This window comes from Somniosus microcephalus, chromosome 12 (genome assembly GCF_052327205.1).
Source record: "Somniosus microcephalus isolate GS21.2 chromosome 12, FLI_Smic_1.0, whole genome shotgun sequence".
Taxonomy (NCBI): Eukaryota; Metazoa; Chordata; class Chondrichthyes; order Squaliformes; family Somniosidae; genus Somniosus; species Somniosus microcephalus.
The window spans coordinates 70,491,203-70,517,566 of record NC_140998.1 but is presented as its reverse complement, the minus strand read 5'-3'; the positions used below and the strand labels follow the sequence as shown (position 1 = coordinate 70,517,566).

Sequence of the window (26,364 nt, the reverse complement as noted above, 5' to 3'; positions counted from 1 at the left end):
CTTGGCCCCCATTTCTCAGCGACGTACTACCCCTCAGCTACATCATCCAAAAACACGACGTCAGGTTCCCTATGTAAGCTGACCCCTCCGCTATCTCAGATTTATCAAACTGCTTGCCCGCCATCCAGTCCTGGAGGAGCAGCAATTTCCTCCAACTCAATATTGGGAAGACTGAAGCCATGGTCTTCAGTCCCCAACACAAACTCTGTTCCCTAGCCACCTGAACCCATCCCTCTCCCTAGCAATTGTGAGGCTGAATCAGACCGTTAGCAATCTTGGAGTCGTATTTGACCCAGAGATAAACTTCCGACCACATATCCACATTATCACCTCTAAAATCGCCTGACTCAGCCCCTGCCTCAGCTAATCTGCTACTGAAACCCTCAACCATGCCTTTGCTACCTCTAGACTTGACTATTCCAATGCTCTCCTGGCCAGCCTTCCATCTTCCACCCTGCATAAACTTGAGCTCATCCAAAACTCTGCTGCCCGTATCCTAATTCGCTCCAAGTCCTGTTCACCCATCACCGCTGTGCTCGCTGACCTACATTGGCTCCCGATCCAGCAACTCGTCGATTTTAAAATTCTCTTCCTTGTTTTCAAATCCCTCCATATCTCTGTAACCTTCTCCAGCCCTACAACCCTCCGAGATCTCTACGCTCCTCCAATTCTGGTCTCTTGCGCAGAGGGGAGGAAAGAACAAAAGGGAAGGTCCATGCTAGGGTGAAAGGTAGGAGGGATTAAATGACAAAAGGTATGATTGTACAAGGCAAAAGGAGATGGTAATGGGGCAAGTAAAGAAACAAAAGATGGGTCTAAAAGAGGTGTAAACAGGAATAGCAGAATCATCCTCCCCTCCCTTTTTGCCTGCCTCTGCACTTGCTTAAAACCTGCAAAATGTCTAAGTTTTTCCAGTTCTGACAAAAGGTCATTGACCTGAAATGTTAACTCTGTTTCACTCTCCACAGATGCTGCGTGATCTGCTGAGTATTTCCAACATGTTTGTGTTTCTATATCCTTCTATTCTTTTCTCCCTCATGCGTTTGTCTAGCTTCCCCTTAAATGCATCTATGCTATTCAGCTCAACTACTCCCTGTGGTAGCGAGTTCCACATTCTAACCACTCTCTGGATAAAGAAGATTTTTCAGATTCTCCCGTGTCAGAGAAGCTTCCACTCACAACCGGCCCCTGCGCTTTATGGCCTCTCACAGCCACTCCTCCCACGCTTCAGAGAGGCCTCTCTTCAGTCGCACCGCCCATGCTTTACATTACAATATACACACAACAAAACCCAGGAATAACATCCACTCAATTATAACATTTTTGGAATCCGAATACTCAGTACATTGACTATTATTTGAAAGAAGGTGCTGCAGAAAAGACGAACGAATTTTATGGTCTTGTGAAAAACGTAGCTTACAACGAAGTCTTGTTTGCAATTATTTGCAATTCAACAATTTCAGATCATAACCTCGACCTCTTTCATTTTTTCTTGTAATTTTTCCACTCCTTTCCCCCCACCCCCCCTTTCCTTTTGTTTCTCTCTCACACCTGGCAGCTATCTCTTGCCCTGCCAGTACACTTTACACCTAATCTCAGCCTATTACCATCTCGTCTAGCTTCTAATCTCTTTTACTTCTTCTGTTTCTTTTATTCTTTTGTCTGATCGCAGCCCTGCCTTCGATCTAGTTTCTTCTCTTTCCAGTTTTGAAGAAGGGTTCGACCCGAAACGTCAACTCAAATTTCTCTCCACAGATGTTGCCTGACCTGCTGAGTTTTTCCAGCATTTTCTGTTGTTATTTTGCAATTATACCTGCTTATTCATGCGCTCAACATTTCCTTTTGGCACAGTAACTGGAATAAGTAGCACAAACTGAAGAGCATTCCTACCTGTTCCCTATATTTAGTAATTGGCAGTTCTGGGTAGCTGTATGCTGCCACTTCTATATTAGTTATTGTCTTTAAAGTGGAAAGAATAGGTCTTGAGGTCTGAGGGGAAATGCTAGGAAGGTCTTCATCAACCTTTTCCAACAGGCTGCTGTCTGCATCTGGAAGACATTGAATGTTTAATTTAAAAACTCTTTTTTTTAAAAGTAAATTTGCTTAAATGTAAACAAAATGTTATGCTTTAATCAGTCAGTTTCAAAATGCAGTCAAATTTAAAGTAAGTATGATTAAATTGTACGGCAAAGTCAGCCTTTTCTTACTTGATAATTGGTCACCATACCATTACTCACCAAGGATCTAAATTACCCAGAATAATTAGAAATATAAAACCAGACAGCAATTAACCATAATAAAAACACAAAACTGCAAAGAATTAATTTCAGACAATCTACAATTTCTGTTTAAATTAATTCTGGATACATTGGGATAGAATTTCAACTTACCACCCAGGCATTTAACTGACATTGCAGATCAGCCGCCCATTATAGAAACATCTTATATTCAGGAGTGCCCCATATTGCCCAATATCTGATCATTAGACAGCATAAATTGGGGCATAATAGTACTTCAGATGCTTTGTCTGAATCCTAATCCACTTTTCCCAGCTCTGCTGTTCTGTGAATCTCATCCCTTGAGATATGCATTTAAATTAACAGTAGTATTTTTTTACATGCATGACACCAAGAGGGGCCATTGCCAATATAATCAAGAGATCCAAAACTCAGTGGGTTTGTCTGTGGAAGTAGACTTTACCTTAGGCATGAGCAGAACAAAGTAGCTTGAGTACACCTGAATCGGAACACAAGCCCTCCAGACAAAAATGTATTTAGTCACACTAAGTTTATAGAACACATTGCAATGGCAATGCGTAGGTCTTTGTTTAACGGTGGTAAGGGGAAGGATTGAGGGAAGCTCAAGCGAGGAGGAGAGGATGTTTTGAGGGATCGAGCAGCCCTAATCCTGAGAATTGCATGAAATTGTGAAACATCCCCCAATGTAAAAGAAAAATATGCAGGGTAGCATAATGGCCTAAGGCTCACTCAAAGATCCAAATGGGATACTTAAAAGTACAGGTGATGATGAGGCTGGGCTAGGTATTGGGGGAGGTCCACGATCAGGCAAAAAAGGAGGCTCTGGGGCAACAAGTTGGATGAACTAAGGGCTGAAAAACTAATCGGAGAAATTTTCACTTTTCAAACAAAATATCTTAAAAGAAAATGAGGGAAGGCAAAAAACTTCCAAGTAAAGAAAGTTAAACTGTAACGGAATACCTGGAAATAAGACAAAGGCTCTACAGTGCCACAAGTGGTGTTAAACGAGCCACATGAGAGATGAGGCTCTTATAATACTGTACCACCAGTAGTGGGAGGATGAAATTACAGAGTGACAGGTTTGTAGGCATTTTTCATTCTAAATGTGGACACAGGAATTTATAAATGGAAAAGTGGCACAAATGTACAACAAATTTGTTAACAGGAAATTAGGTTTTGTAGACAGGAAGTAGATGCAGATGCAAGATTTTAAACATATTTAAGATTAGATTCAAAGTTCAGGGATTTCAAATTAATTCTACTTAATTTTGCAATATTTGCAAGGATTTTTCCAGCAGTCATCTATCTTTATTTTGCAAACTACAGCATCATGCTCAAAAGGAGGGGGTGTGGGAAAGAGAGAAACATGTTTGTGGACGTTCTACACTGTAATTGGTGCTTTCTATGCAAATTTGGATCTTAGACATTTAATAATGCTTATTTGCAAGTCAGTCTGGATCTATGATCCTGGTAGGATAATGCATTGTTGATATATATCAAATTTAAAATATTTTTAGGCTTCAATTTTGTTTTGACAAGTATTATGAATGTTCTGGCTACCACACAACTGCTCAGCCAGCACACACTGTGCAATCTAGGGCTCTGTATAAAATGAATTGCCTGTATCAGCTACTATTCTGGCTGAAGTAATGCAGGTTTACTAAGATTACTGACTTGAAGTGCAGTTCAACGCCAATCTCTTATTTGTCAGAACTTTTGTCGGTTACACAATCCATTTCCATTGTACCTGCTTCAGGAAGCGCCTCCCAGTGAGTGGTTGGTTGCTCCTTTTGATATCTAGAGCTGTTTTCATCTTTGACATTGGTCACCTGTTCTTCTAATTCACAGCTGAAACAAACAAAAAAGTTGTTAATGCTCAAATATTTCTTCCAAGTGTTAACTTTGCAATTCTTAATTTAAACTTCTAGACATACAAGTTTCTAAACATCACTAGCCATTGCACATAAGCATATTCTAACATATACATATTCTTTCTATATGTATCTATTATAATAATTAGTCTTGCATCACACCTTCCAAAGTGTGGCTTTAGAAGCTACACACCTCAAAAGTATTAATCTTCAGACGCCACAAGTGTAATGCATCAGAGGGCAAAATGATGACTGCTAATGTTTTTACCAAATACCTGATTGACGAATGTTAGAAAAAAATACATCAATAAGGAATTAATTAAATAGCAGAGGGAAAAAAATCAAACAAAATCACTAAAAAAGTTTCCAAAGCTACCATTCACAAACCAGCAAGTACCACAAAACTGACTGCTCAAATAGTTTCTTCATTCTTTTCAGCAATCACCGTTCCTCCCTACTCAGGTCTGTGTATACAAATTCAGATTTACAACAAAGTTACAAAAATCATTAAAAACCTATCCAACATAGTTCTGCATTTAGTCTGGAACTCGAGTAAGAAATGTAATCTGGGTCTGCATGCGCGAGAAGCAGATGCATCATGGAAGGATGTTCTTGCCATGGAGGGAGTTCAGCGAAGATTCACCAGACTGATACCTGGGATGGCAGGAATGACGTATGAGGAGAGGTTGGGTCGATTGGGCTTATACTCGCTGGAGTTCAGAAGAATGAGAGGGGATCTCATTGAAACTTATAAAATTCTAACAGGACTAGACAGACTAGATGCAGGAAGGATGTTCCCTATGGTGGGGGAGTCCAGAACCAGGGGTGACAGTCTAAGGTTAAGGGGTAAGCCATTTAGGACAGAGATGAGGAGGAATTTCTTCACCCAGAGAGTGGTGAACCTGTGGAATTCTCTACCACAGAAGGCAGTTGAGGCCAATTAATTAAATATATTCAAGAAGGAGTTAGATATATTTTTTAAGGCTAAAGGGATCAAGGGATATGGGGAGAAGGCAGGGACAGGGTACAGAGTTTGGATGATCAGCCATGATGTCAATGAATGGCGGAGCAGGCTCGAGGGGCCGAATGGCCTACTCCTGCTCCTATCTTCTATGTTTCTATGCAAGTTGTATTTTTCACCCTGCTCCTGTGCAGCTACAATACTTAAGAATGCACCATAATAACCAGACAAAGAATTTGCAAGTAACAATGGTGAGGCAGAAGCTATAGAAAACAAATATTTTTTTTCTCCAATGCTTTATAAAGTTCAAGCCACTGAATAGAAATTCTGAGCGAATGATGGTTTTTTTGGGAGGAGTATTTTGAGACACTGAAGGGGTCTCTTGTTTCACCAGAGATAGAGGGGGGGAAATTTTGAGGCGATTTGAGTGGGGAAAAATCTCCCTGGGCCGTGTTACTGGAAAGCAGGGTGGGAAAAAAAAAATGAGAAAAAGGAAGGTTTGGAACAAGTACAATAAAGTACTTGCATCTTAAGCAAATACTGCAAATCAGAGGTGAGAGGTAGAGCAAAAAATATAATGCAAACAACTGAGAATAAGAGGGGACATAACAGAGTTACTTGTGAAGAAGTATTGCAAATGTTGTGGTCTACATCTTTTAGCGTCAGCAAAGTACATAGTATTTTTACCTCATGTCAGTCATCCATTAAACTGCTTTAGTAAATTTCTTGTATTGAAAAGATGAGAAAACCACAATCGCATCTAGACTTCAGTAGATGTATTGTTAATATCAGATACCTTACTCCAGCCTGTGAGCAATTCCATGAGAGATTTACTAGTATATTTTATATAAACAATTAAGAAAAAAAATTCCAAATATCACAGGTCCTGTTGTACAATACTGCAGATCTTCAGATATTAGGTTACTGTCAGCAATAACAGCCAAGGGTCCTAACTCTAATCATTCAAACCACCACCACAGAAACTGAAAGAATTTATTTTGAGATTGCCAGAACATCCCAGCGGTCACACTTGAAACAGTGATATTTTTAACGTAAAATTAGTAACTTGGACAAGCTACTCCAGATTTTCAGATAACATTAGAACACAAGGCGGGGCAAATAATGAGCAACAGAGCTATTAGATTTAGAAGTTTTAGATTTTTATATGACCAGACCAATAGCTGACAGATGAAATTCAATGTGATTATTTAATACTTAAGTATAAAGGCTATAAACCAAAACAAGGAGTGTGTGTTGAATAGAGCAGTGGTATAGTGTGCTAATCACAAGAGATTTAGGGTTTATAGTGGATAAATCGATGAAACCATCAGCACAGTGTTTGGTTGCAATGAAGGCAGCAAATAAGGTGTTGGGTTGCATGAACATAGGGTTGGAGTACAAATTTAAAGAGGCTGTACTGTTTCTGTACAAACCTCTTGTCAGACGTATCTGGAAGCAATGATTGCACTACCAGATACCTAACCATGGGAAAGATATATGGGAGGGTACATATAAGAGTAACGATGCTTCTATGTATCGAGATCGGAGTTGGAAGGAAAGGTTAAGGTTGAGTTTGGAATTTTCATTAGACTGTGAGATCTATTCAAAATTTTCAAGATTATGAAGAAAACTGAAAATTGATCCAAATTAACTGTGCACTATGAAGGACTTGAGTACCAGGAAAGCCAAGTTACCAGATGTGGTAAACCACTGTTTGTATTCCACTGTGTACATGCCTGGACATGCCTCGGCTGACTCCTCCCACAAGTCCTAATATAAAGGTGACTGCTCCCCAGCCCTTTGTATTCTGGACCGGTCGACCTTCATTCTTTTGTTAATAAAAGCCTTTAGTTACTCTCTTAACTCTCAGTCTTTTATGAGTAATTGATTGCGCATCACCAGACAAATGTTCAAGCAGATGCTGTAAATGAACATCGACACATTTGGATGCATTTCAACAGAGAGCGGGAGAACAGGACAAACAAAGACAAGGAAGGGAAAGAGCTAGAACAATGCCCACACAAATTTTCTCATTTAATATTGATCAGAGTACAGCTTACTTTAGAGCTTTTGTTTCATTTCTTCAACTTGGAAAATGCACTCACATCTACAGGATTTTACAAAAGGTCCATATATAGACATGAAATTTTACCAAAGTATTGTTTTCCTGTAGATCTGAACATTGCTAAAATTGTACCTGCACAATTCTCCCACTGCAACTCTTTAAAGCAGATTTTAACTAGATAAGCTGGAGTTCCACCATGTAGAAGCAGAGGAAAGAAACACTGAAAAAATAGCTCAGCCTAGTTACGTCTGACTAAACACTCAAATTGGTGTGGTGATAACTAGCTCCTTTTACTTCCAGTAACGAGTAACAAAATAATACAATACAATGGAGTGTAATTTGCTCCAATGTGCTTACTGACATCAGGTGACCATCTAGTGTTCAGTTATCAATATGCAACTACCATACATATCAACCCAGTTCCTTTTAATTATTGTAAAGCTACCGATTTCAGAGATGCTTTCCCAGAGTGCAAAATACAACAATAAAATGGATGTCAAATGTTTCTAGTAGTCTTATTATTTAACTCATTCTTCAAGACACGTCAGAAAAAAGAATTCCACAGTAACCGAAGGCATGAGTCATTACACCAGGGAGAGATACTGAAACCAGCAATCACATACTACACTAGCAGTGTCTTCTGAAGAAAATGCATTGCTACAGAATAAGTGTTAAAAAGTAAAAATCTTATGACAAACATCAGAATATTGGCTGATCTGCTTTGTTGCTCAGTGAGGCAGATGTTACACTGCTGCAAGGGAGCTGCTTTTAGAACATGGGCAGAGCATATCTACTGAAAGAACTGGAAACAAATTTGTCAGAGTTGCTTAAGGCAAGTTATAAATTTATTTGCTGACAAAAACATTTTGCTTCTACTTCGTGAAACAAAGAATCCTACTCTCCAAGATCTGTCTAAGAATCAGGCCAACGAACCAAATTTTAAAAGCTTGCATATTAACCACTGGGCTTTCAATGACGGATTGCGTGCCCAAGTTCTTCCAACTATATATTACCTCAACCAACAATTTTCGTTCTCAAACATATTTTATCCTATCCTGCCAGGTCTGTAGATGATCTAGCTTATAGCAAGAAAGTACTCATTTTCTGCAGAAACCTTGTAAAGAAAGCAGTTATTTTAAGGTATCTTCTCCCTGCTTCGAAACAATTCTCGTCGCACTATCATGGAGCATCATTAAAGTGGCTGGGAGAAATACATAGCCTGGGCCTCTTCACTGTGAAGGTGGGGAGAAGGAGGAGGAAAAGAATGATAGGAAAGATATGAGTGGGGACCTTCTTAAAGAAATAGCATAGGTATAATCAATTCAACAGATTAAGCTGCAAACTTTTATGTGACTACAAGAGGAGCCCCATCAGCAGTGTTAAATGTACAACACTGGTCTTCAAAATAGATGGTTATATTAGTTCCAGGTTGCCCATCTCTTAAATCACTCGGTACTTTTGTGAAAATGCATGTTCAATTCCCTATTCCACTCAGTTCCCAATCTGAGTTAAGCCAAGTGGGAAGTCATTAGATGGAAGCTAGTTTTTTATTCCCCCCCCCCCCCGCAAGCAGAAGAAACTTAAATGGGATGGGATCTTCTACCTGGGTAGTATCTTATAACATCTGGCAAAACCCAGAGAGATTTGGGACACCACCTTGGCAGCAAACACAAGCACTGGTAAACTTGAGGGAAAAGGATCAATTAGATGTTAAGAATTGATGTTGCTTCATTAAAAACAGACAATTTAATTTTACTGAAGTGAGGACTCTAGTGCCTTCTCTTCAGTGGTCATCTTCTGCCCTTGAATACTAGGGTGCTAGGTCACTTTCACCAGCATAGGTCAACTACCTAATTTCCTCTCATTACAGCAGTGAACTTGAATATTTTAAACTATGGGGATAAGTTAAGACATTGTTGATCAGAGTTTACAGCATTGTTAGATTAGTGGTAAATATAATAAATGTTGTACAAATATTTTTATGCTCAATACTCCAAATACTCACTTGTTTATTCATTGTATTGTCTTAATTAGGAATAGAAAAATAATGTGACCTTTATTCCATTTTTTGAAACTAATATATTTTGAAGAATCGTGTTTAAAGGCTAAAATGTTCCTTCATGCTCTACTTAAAAGTAAATAATGTAATCTAGTCAGAGGAGAAATGAGCCTGACGAAGCAGTCAGTTGATGCATTGTCAGAACCTTTTAGCCAAGGTAGTAAGATCTCTCGTGACAACACTGTTAGACTTAGTAATCCCTTATATTTTCCCCGACTATACGGAAAGAATGCACACATTTTTTCATAATACAGAAACTACCACTCAGCTCATCTTTCTCCAATACAAACTACAGTATATAACTAGACCCTTCCTACTTCTATGCCTCCACCCCCATTACATTTGATTTCTTGGTGACTATTTTATATTGATGGCCTCTAGTTTCGCTCTTGCCCACAAGTGGAAACACTCTCTGTATCTATTCTATCAAAACCGTTCATAATTTTATAGACATCTATTAGGTCACCCCTCAGCCTTCTCTTCAAGGGAAAAAGAGACATAGCCTGTTCATCCTTTCCCCGATAAGTATAACCTTGCATTTTTGGTATCATCCTTGTAAAACTTTTTTGCACCGTCTCCAGTGCCTCTATATCCTTATTATAATATAGGACGCGACTTCGGTCAACGAAATAAACTATTTGCGCATGCACAGTTCCAGTGGTCTTTTGGTTGTTCTCGCCAGACTGCCCACAGATTGGTGAGAAAGGAGTTGGGGAAGAAGAAAAAAAATAAATTAAAAAAAAATAAAAAAAATCGCTGCTGCCGAACTGAAGAAAATAAAAATTAAAAATTGAATTAACATTTATGCACTACCAAAGTGAGCCATGAGAAAGATGGGGAGGGGGTGGGGAAAAGAGATCATTGCTGCCGAACTGAGCCAAGAGAGAAAAGTTAACCTTTATGCGCTGCCAAACTGAGTCGAAAATAAAATAAAAATTAAAAGCTAAATTGGTGTTTCTATCTGCTTATGCCGATAGTTAACACTTCGCTTCCGGTTCATTGGCAGCAGTCACTCTTGGTTTATAATATGGCGACCAGATTGGTACACAGTAATCCAAGTGTGGTCTAACCAAGGTTCAATACAAGTTTAGCATAACTTCTCTACTTTTCAATTCTATCCCTCTAGAAATAAACCCCAGTGCTTGGTTTGCTTTTCTTTTTTTTTAATAAATGGCCTTATTAACCTGCAGCGCTACTTTTAGTGATTTGTGTATTTGTACTCAGAGATCCCTTTGCTCTTCTACCCCATTTTGCGAGTTACATTCTCCCATCTCCTTAGATGATACATAAAGCACTGGAACTTTATTAAAAGTGTAAAAAAAGAGCAATTTAAAAATTCAGGTCCGATACTTATTTTATCAGTTTCTTGGTAGTTACAGTATCGTGGTATTGAAATTTTCAGAACTATCTTGAGGCAAATATTGCAAGAACACTTAAGATTGCTGAAAGTAGCAGCAATAAAGAGCATTTAAGTCTTCTGGTTGTATGAGAACACATTTTAGCAACGTCTTTCTTATGGCTTTCTCTTGCTTCAGTGACAGTGAATTCTGCAAGAACATCTACAATGAGTGCTTAAGGGCATACTTACTCAGCAAAACTTAATGTGATGAAAGAAAACTATTTCCTATATACTACTTAGAATGAATATGCTTCTATATTAGTCACAAATCAATGTGCTGTTACAATTAAAATGTTTTATTTATACAGATATAACAGTAATAAAAACAGCATTATATATAAAATACAAAACCCCAGGTTACCAGATATATATGGCAAAAAATATCTTTACACCAAGTATGGACGCACTGTCACTACTTTACCTCTATTTTGATCTGTAAAAAATAATCAAGGGTCAGGATCAGTTATTAAAGATAGCAAAGATACAAAATCTAGTTTTGTAATGAGATATCCAAAATTGGATCCATGTTTCTCTGTAACTGAAATCACAAGTCTTTTTTAATGACATTGAGGATGTAGCCATCATCTTAAAAGGATCACATAAGTATGCAAATTGCGATCTAATTTATATATGGAAATTATTAAGTAATTAGAACACAGACGCTTCCTTACAGCTCCACAACAATAAAATCCCATTACTACGGCCAGAATTTTAACAGGAAAGAGTGGGTTTGGGAGCGGATGGGTGGTTAAATGCACTGAAATTGACCGCGTTCGGAAGCAGACTTCAACCCGCCGGCTTCCACATTTCACTTGAGCACTTCGGCTGAGTGCAAGAAACCCCCTCGGGAGAGGCGGGTTACCAATTTAAAGCAATTAATAGTTAGTTAAGAGGCTATTAAGGCTGTTTTTTACCTGGGGTTTCAAGTTTTACTGGGTGCGCACGAGATTCCCGGGCTTCCTGGAACTAGTCAGTGAAAGCAAGGCGAGAGCACAGTGGCAATTGAGAGAGCTGAACAAATGACAGGCAACAAATATCGCATAAGTACCGAGACCTCACACCTGCTTCCTTGCTTAAGTGAAAGGCTTTTGTTCTCAGCACTTGTTTTGAGAGTTTGCTTTCACTACTTTGCAAGTGATTTCTACAACTTTGATGGTCACTCTCACTACACTGGAGTATTGTGCATCTGATCTCCACTTTACAATCGGTCATATATCAGATCAGCATGCTTATGCTGTTTCACATTGGACCTCAGATGAGGACCAAAATGAGCAACAGCAGCAGCCTTCTCCTCACCAACCTGTTCAACACAGGGGTGCAGCTCGCAGGAGGCGATACCCCCAAATCACGGTACACAGGCAGAGGATCAGCTTCCTGGACATGACTTAACACCAGTGCCTCAGGAAGCTCAGGCTATCGCGTCATGTCGTGGCAGACATTTGTAGCCTGTTGGAAGACCACCTGCTGCCAAGTGGACCTGGTGGACACGTGTTGCCAATGTCTGTCAAAGTTACCACCGCCTTCAATTTCTTCACCTCAGGTCCCTTCCAGGGATCTGCAGGAGATATTTGCAGGATTTCAGTCAGCTGCCCACAAATGTATTACCCAGGTGACCGATGCCATTTTTGGCAGGGCAGGCCATTATGTACACTTCGCCACTAATAAAGGCAGCCAAAATGAGGGGGCGCTCAGCTTTGTGGCTCTGGCTGGCTTCCCACGGGTGCAGGGAATCATCGACTGCACACGCGGCGATCAAGGCACCCCCAGATCACCCAGTCGTGTTTTTGAACCGTAAGGGCTTCCACTCCATCAATGTGCAGCTCGTCTGCAACTACAAAGAGAAATCATGCAGGTGTGTGCCGGATTTCCAGTCCACCCTCCTTCAGCTCTTCACACCTCCGACCAGACTGACCGGCTGGCTGCTTGGAGACAAGAGGTGTCCACTGAAGACGTGGCTGGTGACATCCTTGAGAAGCCCAACCAATGAAGCCAAATGACAAAATGTGTAATAAAGCAAGCAATCGGGATGCTGAAGATGTGCTTCAGATGCCTGGACAGATTTGGAGGAGCCCTTCAATGCACACTAGCCAGGGTCTCCAGAATGATCCTGGTATGCTGTGCTCTGCACAACACAGCGCAGGAGTGAGGATTGGAGCTGCAGGAGGAGCGAGGCGCAGAGCCTCTTCGGAGGAGAACCTGATGTGGACATGGCACCAGCAACGGCGCACATTGCTGCCTGGGATGGCCTCAATGGCACGATTTAGTTAGGTTGAACCAGTGCACCCACCTGGCACCCAGGTGCTGAACCCACTTCCTCCCCCCCAACCCCCCCCCCCCCACAAAGCAGTCCTACAATGACCAAACCATTCCTTTCACACACACCCATTGCGTGCAGTTAAGTCATGTCTTACCATTCACTACAAGTGACAAGGCCGCTTGCCATGCAGCAGGCAAAAATGGGCAAGACAGGAAGGTGGTGCAATGAAAATTTTTTATATGCCTCAAAATTTAAACAAAAACTTTACAGTGTAACATCGGCTAACACACCAGCGTGCATACCTTTGTACACTACAAATCTTTCATCGTTCTCTTCCTACCACTTCTATGTCGTGCAACCCCTGTGGCTTCAGCAGAGGTAGAAGCAGGCTGCTCACTTCCCTGTTCTGACTGCTCAGATACTCTTGGCTGACGCCTTCTGGGTTTTGGAGCTATGAGGGTTCTGTCGAAGACTACTCCGCCTGCACCTGTGCAGGGGCAGACTCAGCCATCGGGACAGGAAGCAGCATGTGGGGCTCTGACTGGGGGGAGGTGGGCGCAACAGGTGAGAGCAACAGGTGAGAAATGGAAGTGCTTTGAGCAGAGTCCCCACTTCTATATCCCCTTACGTCATCAACCCTCTCATGGCTCACCCACACTTCCTTGCTAGCAATGAGCTGGAGAGCAGTTTACTGCACATCAGTGGGGCGATGAATATCGAAGGCTAGGTTTTGATCCATCCTAGTTAAGGTGCCAGTGTGTAAACTGTTGGTGAGTGCAAGCATGCACTTGTTTGACTGCCGTGTTTGATCTTCCATGCAGGTGGTCACCCTTCCCATGGACAAACACATCTAAAGATCTGCAACATCATGCTGGAAATGGACTCCTCCATTCTCTCTGCAAACGTGCACATCATGGCTCGAAATCCTACCAGAACCTCATGCATTTTTTGCTGTTCCTCCAGAATCATCCTCTTTGTTGACCGCCCCCCAGGTTCAGCATCTGCGTCCAATTGAACAGAGCTTGGAGCGTCCTGAACCCTCCAACAAGGACTTGCCACTGCTGTCCCTGTCTGCACCATCTGCTCTTGCTCACGTGATCTAAGACACACCAGGTAACAACATTGCAATCTGACTTGATGATCCCACCGACGTGTGTATCTGCGCTGGTGCTTGGTGTGCATGCGTCCTGTGACAATACACCCTCAGTTAGCAACCTCCTCTGAAGGAGTCGTCTTCCTCCTCCAGCTCCACTGCCTCTTGGACACTTGATGGGCCTGTGGGAGATTGAAGACATGAATTAGAACGGTCATGGTAAGAATGCTTGTGAACATTCTGCACATGATCATATTTCACTGGCTGCTGACATCAAGTCAACATGAGTGACTGTTGTATGCCTTGTGGCTGTGTGATATTTAATTCTGTCACCAGGTAGCTGGGAGCTCCCCGTCTCCCAATCTCCCACCGCCATCAACACCGACACTCAGCTCCAGTGCCTCCTCCTCTGCAGCAGCCAGCGTGGCGATGATTGGAGGGCCACCTCTGGTTCTCTGCCTCTCCCTGGTGTTCGGTGCTCTCTTCTTCTGCAAGGAGGGAAACAAGAGACCTTTGAGTGAGAGTCATGGATTCAGTGGAATGGATGAATGGGCAACATCTGTAGAGGGTGACTATGAGGGAGAGGCATGACATTGCATGAAGATGAGGGTGAGTGTCAATGGTGGATGGTCAGTTGGGGATGTGAGGAAGTGCATAAACAAAGAGGGATGGGTGCACCTGGAAGGTACGCTTGTGTGACAAATGATGTGCAGAAGTAGGCTTGGGAAGGCAGCGTGAGGGAGTTGGGGGGTGACACGCACATCAGAATGTAGTTGAATGTGGCATTGTACTCACCTTTCCTGATCGAGGTCATTAAATCTCTTCCTGCATTGAATCGACGACCGTGCCACCACACTCCTGCTACTCACCTCCGCCACTATCTCCAGCTATGCCTTCTTTGTCATTGAGGCTGGCTTCTTCCTCCAGTCAACAGGGAGTAACACCTCACTGCTGGCCCGAACACCTTGCAGCAGGAGGTCCAGAAAGGAATCACTGACGCGAGGGGCAGCTTTTATACATTGCAACTCCATTTTTTCTCTCCAAGCAATCTTTCTGCTACCTCCACAAACCTTCAACTGGTCATCTTTGCAGTATTCCATTAAATACCCCAGCTGAATTGGAGCCATGCGTGACATCGTCACGCCCGCTAGCGTTAATTGGTCGGGAAACCCGTAAGTCAGATGCAAATGCAGTGGCTTCGTTAAAAAGCCAACGACAAACGTGCCGCTGAAACTTCTGGGATCCCCATGCGCTCCAGGGCTCCTCCGCTACCAGCGCATCGGACACTGAAAATTCCAGCCTATGTGTCACTAGGTTTATTTTGATGCAAAAATACTGTTGACCACAAAAGGACAATTCCATTTAACAATATTTTTAATACAACATCTCAGTTCACTAGCTATTTCAGAAAACTGGTTAAAATACATGCATTTATAAAATGCTACCTCTACACCTGAACTTTGTGTACCACAATGTCAAAACAACCACTCAGTTGTACCAAACCACTACGACAGACAATAATAAGAATAGACACAAAAGGCATCAAGGGGTATGGGGAGATAGCGGGAATATGGTATTGAGATAGAGGATCAGTCATGATCATATTGAATGGCAGAGCAGGCTCGAATGGCCGAATGGCCTACTCCTGCTCCAATTTTACTATGTTTCTATTTTAATTCCAAAACATTAATGAAGGAAATCACCAGCAACGATAACCGTGTCCAGCAATACAGCTGTTGATACCATTTTCTGAAGAATACAAAGGGGTTTGGAGGCAATTCTTTATGGATGTGACATCAGCTAGAAAGCAATGAGGGGGGAAAAAAGTTATCCTGGGCCACATCTGTAACCTCAACAGTCAGATTAAGAGCAACCCCATTGTTAGAGGCCTGGGAGTGGGTTGTCTTCCCTCAATCTAAGCTGGGGAAACAGAGAGCATGGAAATACCATGAAGAGAAGAGAATAGAACTTATAAAAGGGGAAATTGAATCAGAAAGTGCTAATTTAAAAAGTGTGTGCCATAGTAGTTTATCAACTTTACCCACAATACATGATCACAAGCTCGCCAGCAAGAAACCCAGTGTCTGTATATACATAGATATGGACACAAGTATTGAGTACAGTACAAGGGCACAAAAGGCCACCAAAATAAAGCAATGTCTTTCAAACCTACTACTACCATTTTTGGAGGAGCAGGTTCAACATAAAGCAACCAAGCCAAAAATTGCAGCACCTTGTGGTAGAATGCTCCCTCTCACGAGAGTGAAGAATGCTGTGACAAAGACCTACTCCACCCATGAAACACACCTCTTTCTGACCTGTGAATGATGTAGGAGTGTGAATTATGAGGCCAGATAATCGATCCCTGGAAGGCAGTGATATCAGAAACTAAGTTGAAGAATATACAAAAGGGGAGGAAAAAAGGAAAGATTATAAAATTAATCTAATAAAAGCAACATCGCACGTATATACCAATTAATAACACTGACTGTATAACAATCTATATATTATACTTTGCTATGCTTGACTATATATTCTGTCGTGTTTTACCATATCGTCTTGCTTTTGTGATCCACTTGAAATTTCCAGCATCTCATCACTGACTACTACTTTTAGAATTTTATAAATTTAATATACTTGTGCTAGGTTTTCTGGTCTGCTGTAAAAGTCCACAACTCAGCATTTTTCACCATCTTTTTCAATGAATATTTTACCGCACAAAAACTGCCATCTCCATTCACTTTTGAGATCATAAAAACACCACAACCCTGTCTGGAATATATTTAGTACTTTAAAAAAAAAAATCATCTTTGATAGGTTTTATGCCTTAAGATGAAATACTTAGTGAAATGAATAAAGCTGTTTCCCCAACGGCATGTGTCTAGTTCACTTCAACACACAGATTCACTTCCAATTCACTTGCCAACAATAAAGCTCACTGCACCAACAAAACCCTTGCAAGAAATCCAGTGTCAAAGTCTGCAGATCATGACTGAAGGGCTAAAATCAATGTTTCTTAATAACTAGATCTGTGTGGTACATACAGCACAGATCAAGCTACTTTGCAACAGAACTGGATCTTCCTTCCGCAGATGAGGTTGCTTACTAGAAGCTTTGTACAACAGTGAACATCAGCTGTCAGATGAAAAACGGCTTCTCTCAGCTATACAGAAGATTCAGATTAGTTGATCACATCTTGAGATATTTCTCTAATGTCAAAAGGAAAACAAATTAAAAGGTAAGCAGATTTGAAGATTATTTCGGCATTGTACATGTTGGTAAACTAACAACCCAGACATTACTTGAGCAGATATATTTCAGATTTAAGTACAATTTAGCACAAACAAACTACTGGAAGGGATGTTTGCAGGAACCTTCAATTTTATTTTTAAAGAAAAAAAGAAGTCTGGTGGCACCATGCACTGCTGTACTAACTGCAGCAATGATCGTTAGCAGGTTCTCTTTCAAAATTCTTGGCACATCAAGCAATCTCAGTTAGGCCTTCTGGAAGGGAGCAGAGCAAGGGAGGCATTTTTTTCCCCACAGGATTTGGGGGGGGGGGGGGGGGGGGGGACATAACGTCAAAGGATTAGTGAGCTTGTGCATTGCAAGATTGTCTTCCATCGGCCAGTTCAAGAGTAGCAGGATCAAACGGCTGAAAGCATATAGTTTGTTCACCCTCTCAGTCAGGTAACATTACACAATGTAGACTAAAGAGAAGGAAAAAAGCTGCAAAATTTTCAATAAATGTTACACAGAATTGTCTACACTTTTACTTTGCCGTTCTTTATTTTAAACCCTATTGTTAATTCTGACTTATTACTTCTAAAGAGAATTTAAAAATTAATTACATGATCAGTACCTGGAAAAATTCTATCCTTCCTTGTCTCTTTGAAATACAAGTCACATTTTGGAAAATGATTTTCAGCAGATGCTTTATGAAAACAAGATGCAATAGGTTTGGCTTCCAAAACAAATCACTCCGGAAATGTTAAGCAAATGGGACTTCCCTGTCACTTTAATTTTGGCATGAAGGTTTTGTTCAGAGATTCTGAACAGCCGCATGCTGACTTGTGAATTTCAAAGTTCTAAAATATGTTTGTTCACATTCATTTGAATTACAGCATGCCTCTGTTTGAGTGGATGAATCGATCAAAACACGAATCTCACAGACCCATTCAAAAAGCAAGATCAAAACTTGTAACTAAATCGCTTATGATGGAATTAACATGGCATATGAAAGAAAGCCAAAGGCTAGCCAATTTATCACCTGATGAACAGAAAATCCAGAAGCCTGCCACAAATGATAACCGTCTCAGAAGCTCCCCGAGTCAGGAACTTTCTATTCAACCTGAAGATCAAAGTCACTTGGAATTTTTGTGCTCAAAAATCCATCCCTCTCATGTCGAAGCTGTGCTTTGCAAGTGAGTAGTTCATTTTAAATGGACGCGTTTGGTTACACAATATAATGAACTACAGTTTATCAATTCACAACAGTATTCCTTGAATTCCCCCACGCCCAACAGCAAGGTCCTACAAACAGCAATGTGATAATGACCTGATCATTTGTTTTAGTGATGTTAGTCGAGGGATAAATATTGGCCAGGACACTGGGGAGAATTCCCCTGATCTTCTTCAAAATAGTGGCAGGGGATCATATGTCCGCCCGAGGTTTAACTCCTCAACCGAAAGACGGCACCTCCAACAGTGCAGCACTCACTCAGTACTGCACTGAAGTATCTGCTTAGTACAGTAATACAGCAATAAAGCAACTATGTAATCTTCAGAGATTTTTCAGCATTACTGTATAGAATGATTTTTTTAAACTCCAGCCCAGGAAGCAGAGTTTTCCCTAGAGCAATCCGAAGTCTAAGGGTTAATCTAGGTTGTCTTTGTTTAAGGTTTTGGAAATGTAACAACACCAAGGGCAAAATTGGCTCAAAAATGTATAGACCAATGAATAACCACAGTACTTACTTTACCTTATTTGAATATGAATGACACAAGAGTTGCTGATCATTTCAACTGTACATTTGATGCAACAAGCAGCAATACAATGAGCTGTGGAATAGTGGTACAAGACACAAGATACACCTCCTAGTGGACTAATGAAAAACTACATTGGGAGATGTTAATCATCTGCCTGCACTCTGACTGAGGAGTGCTTCATTACCCAGCAAGGTCACAAGATAATTACGGAAGAGGACAGTCAGTCATTCAGTCCACCTGAGCACAAACCATCCAGAAATGCCCTAAAGTCCTCCACTGCAGCATCCAATTGTTTTTTAAACAATTACAGGGTTTTCACCTCCACTACACCATCCAGAGTTCATTCCATGTATTTAATCGCTCTGTGTGACGAGCAAATTCATGCTAACAGTTCTAAATTTGCATTTCACTAGTTCAAACTTGTGATCCCCTTGTGCTAAATTTTTGGATTTACCTTTTCCATACCACTCTTAAATACCTCAATATTATCACCTGTCAGACACTTGCTTTTAAAGTCGAAATGACCCGAATTCTCTAATCTCTCCTCATAACCAAGACCTTTGGCACTGGGAATCAGCCTACGGTCTTCTCAACACTGCCTCAAGCACTTGAATGTCTGTCTTGTGTCTTAGCAACCAAAACGGGACACAATATTCAAGGTGTGGTCTGACCAGAGCTCGAAAAGGTTCGATCATGACTTCCTCTGATTTGTAATCTCAGAATTAAAAACAAAACTAGAAATGGGAAGGGAAAGCAATGTAGTGTCCATCATTTATTAAAAGGTGCCAGGAGTCTGGGTCACCCATATTCACCTAGTGGTAAATGCAATGGGCAGCACTAGAACAATTTTCATACAGGCGAATGTTTCAGATAATTCAGTGTATGGCTACAAAAAAATGTGCTTGCAATTGTTATTATAAATGTGTATCTTAACATATAGATAGCAGTGTCACTTTTTTAACTCTATCAATGCCCTTTTAAACAGATGTCGAGAAGTGTCGGCAGATGCTGATCTCGTACCTCAGGAACTAATCAGCATTTTTAAGCAAGTTTTGCAGGACTCCATCAACAAAGCTGAAGATAATGAGCAACGAAGTGTCAAACAACAATGGACTAAAAAACACACTCCAACATCCAGTAAAGCTTCCAAAAGAATTTTCCAATACAAAGAAGAGATTCCAACTATTTCTAGTTATGTGGATAAAAGTCTACATAACATTTGCCCAACTGTGGTGCAAAAGATTTGGAACCTTCCACAATGCTACCCTTCCAATAATGCTTAGAGAGAATATACAGCATAATGTATCAACATAGATAGATTCAAACCCCCACTCTGTCAAGTTCCAGAACTAGCTACCTCAAGGTTGAGTAGAGGAAGACATTGTCAGGCCACTGCCATATACCTCCTAATGGCCAGCTCAAAGCAGCAACAGTGGAAGTCTGAAAATAACTCACCCTCCATCTAAGCCACAGAAAGCACACAGCACAGCTGAAAGCAGGCATCCCAAGATCTATGTCTTCCATCATATTCTAATCCCTAGAATCAACTTTAAGTCACTGATTGCACTAACTTCTACTATTGTAATGTTACAAAATGCTGACTACCTGAAAGAAACTCATTGCCTGTCTTTGGAATATAAAACATTCGTCCATTTCTAGAATAAAAAAAAAAAATACTGAAAATCAAGAGAGGTACATTTACTGGACATCTGATAATTTAGTATGCAGACTTTCATAGAACATAAGAAATAGGAGCAGGAGTAGGCCAATCGGCCCCCCGAGCCCGCTCCACCACCCAACAAGACCATGGCCGATCTGATCCTAACCTCAAATCTTCTATCACTCTCCATCCCACCCGAACCCCTGTGATCTCCCGGGAGAAGCGAGAAACCAGATAAAAAACCCAATGGCCAATTTGGGAGAAAGAATCTGGGAAATTCCTCTCCAACCCATCTAGGCGATCGAAACTCGTCCAGGAGATCACTCTGTCCCTATATTTTCTACAGTACTTACCTTCTGTAAAGGCGATCTCCACCCCAGCCAGGAACAGGAATAAAACCATCTCCTGAAATCTAACACAGAATTAGAACACAAGAGGTAGGAGCAGAACCAGGCTACACGGCCCCTAGGCCCGCTCCACTACCCACAGGGCCATGACCATTCCGAACCTAGACTCATGTCCAAATTCCTGCCCGCTCCCCGTAACCCTTAATTCCATTTACTTCTAGGAAACTATCTATTTCTGTTTTAAATTTATTTAATGATGTAGCTTCCACAGCTTTCTGGGGCAGCAAATTCCACAAACCTACCACCCTCTGAGTGAAGAAGTTTCTCCTCATCTCAGTTTTGAAAGAGCAGCCCCTTATTCTAAAATTATGCCCCCTAGTTCTAGTTTCACCCATCATTGGGAACATCCTCACCGCATCCACCCGATCAAGCCCCTTCACAATCTTATATGTTTCAATAAGATCGCCTCTCATTCTTCTGAACTCCAATGAGTAGAGTCCCAATCTACTCAACCTCTCCTCATATGACCACCCGCTCATCCCCGGGATTAACCGAGTGAACCTTCTTTGTACTGACTCGAGAGCAAGTATGTCTTTTCTTAAGTATGGACACCAAAACTGTATGCGGTATTCCAGGTGCAGTCTCACCAATACCTTGTACAACTGCAGCAATACCTCCCTGTTTTTATATTCTATCCCCCTAGCAAGAAAAGCCAACATTCCATTGGCCTTCTTGATCACTTGCTGCACCTGCATACTAACTTTTTGAGTTTCGTGCACCAGGACCCCCAGATCCCTTTGTACTACAGTACTTTCCAGTTTCTTGCCATTAAGATAATAACTTGCTCTATGATTTTTCCTGCCAAAGTACATAACCTCACACTTTCCAGTATTGTATTCCATCTGCCAAATCTCTGCCCACTTACTTAGCCCGTCTATGTCCCTTTGCAGGTTTTTTATGTCCTCCTCACTCACTACTTTCCGTCCCATCTTTGTATCATCTGCAAACTTTGATATGTTACACTCGGTCCCCTCCTCCAAATCGTTAATATAGATTGTAAAGAGTTGGGGATCCAGCACTGACCCCTGCGGAACACCACTATTTACTGGTTGCCAATCTGAGAACGAACCATTTATCCCAACTCTCTGCTTTCTGTTAGATAGCCAATCCTCCACCCACGCCAGAATATTACCCCCAATCCCGTGATTTTTTATCTTGAGCAATAATCTTTTGTGTGGCACCTTGTCAAATGCCTTTTGGAAGTCTAAATACACTACGTCCACTGGTTCCCCTTTATCCACCCTGTATGTTACTTCCTCAAAGAACTCAAGCAAATTTGTCAAACATGACTTCCCCTTCATGAAACCATGCTGAGTTTGTCCTATTAAATTATGTTTATCCAAATGTCCTGTTACTGTCTCCTTAATAATGGACTCTAACATTTTACCAACCACAGATGTTAGGCTAACAGGTCTATAGTTTCCAGCCTTCTGCCTACTACTCTTTTTAAATAAGGGTGTTACATTAGCAGTTTTCCAATCTGCCGGGACCTTAGCTGAGTCCAGGGAGTTTTGGAAAATTACTAATGCATCCACAATCCCTACCGCCACTTCCCTAGAGCATTAACACCTCTCAGGTTTCAGGATATTTGATTAATTTTTTTCTTCATGAATAGCATTTTGGGAGAGTTGTATTTAAGGGTTGTGCTTTAAAAGAAGTGATTTTGCACAGGTTAAAAAAGGCTACAGGCTTTAGAGAATGTGTATTAATGCCAGATCAGTCAGTTTGGGGGATGTCATAACTCTCAGCCTATTGTCTCATCCCAGGCCTATTAGCCAAGATGAGCAGAGACAAGAAGCAATTGGTCATCTTGTCTCAGATGACCAAACAAATATTTACATCTACTGTAGTGAGGACAACTCTATTCATGTGGGACACAGCATGAAGTGTCTGTCAAGGACATATGCCTTGAAGAGGGGCAGTAAGGTGGGCAGGTCTACTGGTGAATCCCTGCACAGAAAGGTGTCAAAGAGTCAACTCCTCTACTTCCTGGGATCAAAATTAACAGAAAAAAGAGACAAGGGCAGACATGGTTTACAAGAGACTTGGAGATAGAAGCATGAAGCCCAGAGCTGGAACCTCAAAATACAGGTGGTCTCTTTTCTCAGTTGGTAGTAGTTTGAAAGAAAGGTAATAGCAAAAAGATACATGGTGGGGGTATGATTGATTATTTTTTTGTTGTGTGTTTGAGAAGTGGAATTTGCTTTGACTGTTACTCTTGTTCACTTGCTGAGAGTGAAATAAAGCAACTTAATAATTTGTATCTTGCCTCATCTTGCCAAGTGGTTTGCAGTCTGCCTTCAAAAAAAAATTGGAGAAGCAAATGTGAAAAACAAAACGTATCCAGTTCAGATCACAAGGGGCTCCTATTGTTACACCCTTGGGTTATGTAAACATCTAGTTAGATTTTGGGCAGTATGGGCATAACCCTAAACATTAAATGCTCAAACTGTTTAGGGAAGTGAGCAGAACTGCTGCACCCAAGAAAATATCTAAAGAAAACCCTAAGCTTGTAACAACACCCAAAGTGTTCATTACAGCATTTAAAAGAAGGAACTACTATATTGTGTACCGTATGACATAGGTTCTCATACAATTACACATACAGCTAATTCCAGATCTCAAATAGGATACCTCAGCAGCAAGGCAATATCATCTCACACTCTCAACATTGGAAAGCTAAAATCAACAATTTTCCTCAATATTCCATTCAATACAGGAGCTCCAATTATGTACAGGGCACATTATACGACTAACAACTTTTATATTTTGCTTTACTGTCTTGTAAATAAGATTGGAAGGCTCTATTTTAAAAATGATGCAATGCCATATATTTTCATTTATAAAACGATGAATGGCCATCATAATTAAGCTCAATCCAACATTTCTTTCCTCTCCAAGTTCCTTGAACATGTCACATCCCAGATCAGTGTCCATTTAGTTAACACTTGAGGAATTCCTCCAATTAGGTTTCCACAAAACCAAACCTAAAGTCAAATGACATTCAATGTGACTGCAACAGCGGTGCATTATCCCTTCTCATCCTCTTCGACCTGTACAGCCTTAGCACAGCAGACTACACCATCCTCTTCCAACACCTTTCCTTCATCAACCATCTCCATGTGATTGCCCTCACTTGATTCCACTCTTGCCTATCTAATTGGAGACAAAGCATCTCTAGCAATGATTTTTCTTCGTACCGGTACACTTTGAACTCGAGTCCAAGGATCCATCAAACACTCCTCATGCTGCCCTTTGGTGACATCCACAGAAAAGGGGACAGCTTCGACATGAAAACTAATAGCACGCAGTTCTACTGCTCCACCACCTGATTCAACACTTCTGCTATCCCTGTGAAGTCAGAATGCTTGCTCAACATTCAGTTCTGGATGAGTTTTAGCTTCTTTCAGTTAAACAATGGGAAGACCAAAGCCACCCAGCACAAACTTTATACCATCACCAATACCAACCCCCTCCCCAGCAATGTCAGTCTGAACTAGACTATGCAATTTAGGCATCCTGTTCAACCTCAAGCAGAGATTCCAATCCCATTTCCAACCCATTACAATGCAGGTCTCCTTCTCAGCGACAGTTCATGCATGAAAGACATCAAGCAGGAAAAATGGTAACTTAGAAAAAAGGAGTCATCCTTTCACAATAGAGAGAAAAAATGTCAGCATGCAACATATTTCTTAAAACATGAAAACCAACAACAACAAAAATTACAAACAAGTAGTTTAAGTAACATTTATCTGCCAGGTATATAACTTTAGGATATCTTACCGTGTTCACAAATTGGATGCCACATTTCCCTACATTACAACAGTGACTACACTTAAACAGTACTTCGTTGGCTGTGAAGCACTTTGGGACACCTGGAAGACCAGAAAGTTGCTGAACAAATGCAAGTTATTCCTTTACCTGATCAATATTCAGCACACAAATCTCTCCCTGAACTATTAAAATCTTTGTTCCCCGCCAGCACAATTGCACAGCCAGTACCTGTAAACTATTATCTAAAGGAACTCAAAATATTTATATAAAAAAATAACAGAATTGGGGCGGGGCAAATCTTTAATAAAAAAAAGTACACCCGCTAATGATTCTTGGGATGAAGTCTGCTCCTCCTTGCTCAGTATTCTCAATGAAATTAATTTATTCACTAACTCTGGAAATGCAACCAACGAACCGAATATCTAAATTAGAAGTGAGGAAGGGGCGCGTGTGTGCCAATAAAAACCACAGGTCTTTATGTTTTTGTGCATTAGGAGTCTGGAAATTAGTGCCTGTGCTGCCGATAATGGCGCCGTGGACATTTATCCCCCTTTGGATGGCGGCACCGGTCGATAATCTGCAGGGATAGCCCACTGAGAGGCCTGGAGCCGACAGGGCTGCGCCCACATGCCCTGCCGGGCCGCCCGGTCGAGGCTCAGAGCCATTCTCACCGCTTTGCTCCGGTGCTTGCAGGCTCGGGGCCGTACTGCCCTGCACCCGAGCTCGTTGGATCAGCCGAGAAAGAAGCGCGTTTTCCTCCCAGCAGCTCGACGCCCACGACGGTCTTGTCGATGGTGAACCAGTCCTGTATTTGCTGCGCCAACAAGTTCCGAATCATGGCGCCAGCACTGCGGGAAGCAAGAACACGAGGTTTCCCTACGCCTGCGCACTGCCGCCACAGCGAGGCACGAACTGGCTCTCAACTCGCGCATGCGCCAATAGACGCAGAAAGGCAGTGATGGTTATCTGTAAGACAAATGGGCGTTTACCTGTAAAAAAATTATTATTGTATTATATTGTTGACCATAAAACTGTTTTTTTGAGGCTTTATCCTTTTTATTGTGGTCAATGAATGTAATGTAATAGATGAGTTGTATAAGTACTGTTGTACTTGAATGTTAAAAAAAAGGACAACAGGTAATACCAAGAAAAAACGAAGAGTCACTAGCTTGCCAATAGAACTGGCGTAAAATTGTTTTTCACTATGGGTACCTGTACTGTTAATATTATTGTTTTATCTGTAAAATTTACCACTGCATTTATACTGGTAACCCTAAAGCTGTTTTTAAAGGCTTTGTTTTATTGCAGCTAATGAATTAATGGATTTATTATGTAATTGATGAGTTGTAACAAGTACTACTATATTTAAACAAATATGTTTTTAAAAAAAAGACAAATGGGCGCCAATTGGAACACAGTAAGGTCCTGCAAACAATGAGGGAATGAATGATGTGTGATTGAGGGAGCAATGTTGGCTAGTACACCAAGTCAACTCTCTTGCACGTTATGCGATCCTTTATGTCCACTTAAACAGGCAAGCAGGTCCTTTTGGATTAACATCTCGCCCAAAA

General features: G+C 41.2%; 2 protein-coding genes across 4 annotated transcripts in view; one reads left to right on the top strand and one right to left on the bottom strand.

The window, feature by feature from the left end:
• tdrd9 (tudor domain containing 9) overlaps positions 1-25,696 on the bottom strand; it is a 117,079-nt gene extending 91,383 nt beyond the window's left edge. For 2 of the 3 annotated variants that reach the window (XM_086003092.1, XM_086003093.1), the window contains exons 1-3: positions 25,465-25,695; positions 4,006-4,106; positions 1,891-2,048 (exon numbers count right to left, since the gene is read on the bottom strand). In XM_086003092.1, coding sequence (XP_085859218.1) covers positions 1,891-2,048; positions 4,006-4,106; positions 25,465-25,631 — 426 coding nt within the window. In that variant the 5' untranslated portion in view covers positions 25,632-25,695. Of the gene's footprint in view, positions 1-1,890; positions 2,049-4,005; positions 4,107-25,464 lie in introns of all 3 variants that reach the window. The other variant, XM_086003094.1, reaches the window with a different exon arrangement.
• rd3l (RD3 like) lies at positions 18,089-20,471 on the top strand. The gene is made up of 2 exons (XM_086004140.1): positions 18,089-18,387; positions 19,938-20,471. Exons 1-2 carry the CDS (start codon positions 18,089-18,091, stop codon positions 20,233-20,235), a joined length of 597 nt encoding a protein of 198 aa, XP_085860266.1. The 3' UTR covers positions 20,236-20,471.
• Positions 25,697-26,364: the final 668 nt, after the last annotated feature.